We start from the raw sequence: 205 nt of genomic DNA on the forward strand, positions 1-205 counted from the left end.
CACCGGCGTGGTTCGTCTGTTGGCCGGGTTGTTGTGCAAAGACTCCTTGAACTCTTTGGGGATAGAGTTATGGACCTGTAAAAAACCGTGGTCCCGCTCCGAGTTGAGCAGCGTCCCCATGGTGATCTTGGAGGGATCCCTGGAGAGGGTGAACATGGAGATGTCGGTGGAGGGGATGGTGCTGAAGGCCTTGCTGACGGGCGAC

General features: G+C 57.6%; 1 protein-coding gene across 1 annotated transcript in view; it reads right to left on the reverse strand.

The window, feature by feature from the left end:
- Window positions 1-3: 3 nt before the first annotated feature.
- Window positions 4-205, reverse strand: part of CACNG3 (calcium channel, voltage-dependent, gamma subunit 3) — a gene marked incomplete at both ends in the record, with an annotated part of 4,381 nt that continues 4,179 nt past the window's right edge. The window contains one exon of the mRNA XM_008946113.1: window positions 4-204. Coding sequence (XP_008944361.1) covers window positions 4-204 — 201 coding nt within the window. The remainder of the gene's footprint in view (window position 205) is intronic.

The sequence above is a fragment of the Merops nubicus genome, unplaced genomic scaffold, assembly GCF_000691845.1.
Source record: "Merops nubicus isolate BGI_N331 unplaced genomic scaffold, ASM69184v1 scaffold25448, whole genome shotgun sequence".
Taxonomy (NCBI): domain Eukaryota; kingdom Metazoa; phylum Chordata; class Aves; order Coraciiformes; family Meropidae; genus Merops; species Merops nubicus.